At 40.0% G+C, this 2405-nt stretch overlaps 1 protein-coding gene across 1 annotated transcript; it reads right to left on the bottom strand.

Annotated features, from left to right (window-relative positions):
* Positions 1 to 1704: 1704 nt before the first annotated feature.
* LOC101680176 (60S ribosomal protein L32-like) lies at positions 1705 to 2178 on the bottom strand. The gene has a single exon (XM_045071906.1). It carries the CDS (start codon positions 2176 to 2178, stop codon positions 1705 to 1707), a length of 474 nt encoding a protein of 157 aa, XP_044927841.1.
* Between the last annotated feature and the right edge of the window lie 227 nt (positions 2179 to 2405).

The following is a 2405-nucleotide window of genomic DNA, read 5'->3' as shown; positions in this document are numbered from 1 at the left end:
ATAATTAATATATAGCATATAATTAAAATTGTAGTATACCTCCAATGCCTTATGGACTCACTTTCTCCACAAAAATCTTATTGAAGTTAACCTTCAATCCAATGCCGTACTTTTGTGAGCCCAAAGAACCCTAGTTTTGCTTTCTGTGGATTCCTAACAGTTGATATTCTTTTTTTTTTTTTTAATTTTATTGACGTTTAATGTATTATTTGTTTCAGGGGCACAGGTCTGTGAATCGTCTTAGACAATTCATAGCACTCAGCATAGCACATACCCTCTCCAATGCCCATCACCTAGACACCCTCTCCCTCCCCCATGCCCCCAGCAACCTTCAGTTTGTTTCATGAGATTTAGAGTCCCTTATGGTTTGTCTCCCTCCTGATTCCGCCTTGTTTCATTTTTATCCTTTCCTTCCCCCTACGACTTCCTGCCCTGCTTCTCAAATTCCTCATAGCAGAGAGATCATATGAGAGTTTTCTTTCTCTGATTGACTTATTTTGCTTAGCATAATATCCTTTAGTTCCATCCACGTCTTTGCAAATGGCAAGATTTTGGCTTTTTGACGGCTGCATAGTATTCCATTGTGTATATATACCACCCCTTTACCCATTCATCCTAACAGCTGATATTCTCAAGCATTTCTAGTTTTTTGCCTATTGGCTAGAATTGCAGAGTCCAACCTCTACACCAGTTTCCACTGAAGCACTATGTGAGTCGAGTAGATTTAAAATTTAAGGGATCAGGAGAGGGGCACAGGTCACACTGCCTCACGGTCCGCCATCTTGCCCACTAGACTCCACATAATCCCTCCCATTCCATGCCTTGCAACCAGCTCACAAATGTGGCCCATTTTCTCTCTCACACATAAGAGGTCCATCTATACTTCACTCTTAGAAACTTATCTTTGCCTAACAAAATTGGTTTTGTACCTGTAAAGAGTTTTCATATAAACTACTGATTTTTTCTCTACATCATTAAATAAGAATATAAAATTTTCTCTGTGAGACTCAATAAAACTATTTTTTTCAAATGTGGTCATAAACATTTTATTTTTCCTTGAACTATCCCTAGCACAGAATATAATGCCCATGGTAGACTAGCTCAATTCCCCCTTTTAAATAGTCGAAAGTATTTTTCCCCTTTAAACTCATTAATTTATATTTTTCCCTGTGTTTTTTATGATTTTTGATTAACGTATGTCTCTTTCGACTAGAATATAAACTCCAAGAGCATAGCAACCAAGTCTATTGTGCTTGGTACTGAATTGTTGGCATCTGGTAATTAGCCTGGCACATTAGAAGATCAATGCATTTGTCTAAGGAATGAATGAAATTATATCCACAAACTTATTAATTTCATCTTGCATACACAGAAGAAAAAATTATAGAGAAAAACCAAAACCAAAGGTCCAGAAAAGTGAAATGTCTTGTCCAAGTTCACACAGCTAATTGATAGCAGAGTGTTTTAATTAGTTTGCCACGCTTGTCCCTCAGCCTTCTTGTGATTTTAGACTGTAAATTCATTGTCTTATTACATTTATCAGCCTCTTATAAAGCTAGTGCTTTCTCTCAAACCCATATGCTTGATTAAAGAAATATCAAAGAAGTCTGGTCACCAGATTCACTGATTCTTTTCTTTTTTTTTTTTTTTTGGTAGTTTTATGGTTTTATTAACACAAATACGATATTCACATAAGCTTTCTGTCTATTCATTTTCTTCGCTGCACAGCCTGGCAACAGGACTGGTGACTCTGATGGCCAGCTGGACTTCTCTTTCCACAATGGCTTTGTGGTTCTTGAAGGAGACGCTGTGAGCAATCTCCACACAGTGAGATTTGTTGCACGTCAGTAGCACTTCAAGCTCCTTGACACTGTGGATGAGGAACTTCCAGAAGCCACTGGGCACCATGTGTTTTGGTTTTTGGCTGTTCCTGTAACCAACGTTGGGCATCAAGATCTGGCCCTTGAATCTTCTGTGCTCCCTATTGTCAGTGCTTCTGGGTTTCTGCCGGTCCCACTTAATTTTGGCATATCTGTCTGACTGGTGCTGGAACTTCTTGGTCCTCTTTTTAATGACCTTGGGCTTCCCCAGAGGTCTGTAGGTGGCCGTGATGCCAAGTAGGAAATGGCTGCTGTTCCCGCAGGCAGAGCTGGGGAAGGAGGACCCCTTGACTCCCATTTTCCTATTGCGAGATACCAAATTAATTTATATCTTATACTGAAAAATGATATTTTGTGCCTATCCTTCCCACCCCGCCCTTGGAAGTCAATACTTTAAAATGCCTCCATTATTTCCACTGGAGCTTTTAGTGATTTAGAATCATTCCTTGGTGGGGCGCCTGGGTGGCTCAGTGGGTTAAAGCCTCTGCCTTTGGCTCAGGTCATGGTCTCAGGGTCCTGGGATCG

This window comes from Mustela putorius, unplaced genomic scaffold (assembly GCF_011764305.1).
Source record: "Mustela putorius furo isolate JIRA1106 unplaced genomic scaffold, ASM1176430v1.1 tig00003993_pilon_pilon_pilon, whole genome shotgun sequence".
In the NCBI taxonomy this organism is placed as follows: domain Eukaryota; kingdom Metazoa; phylum Chordata; class Mammalia; order Carnivora; family Mustelidae; genus Mustela; species Mustela putorius.
Note: the sequence above shows the minus strand (reverse complement) of the source record. Positions and strands in the feature narration are given on the sequence as shown.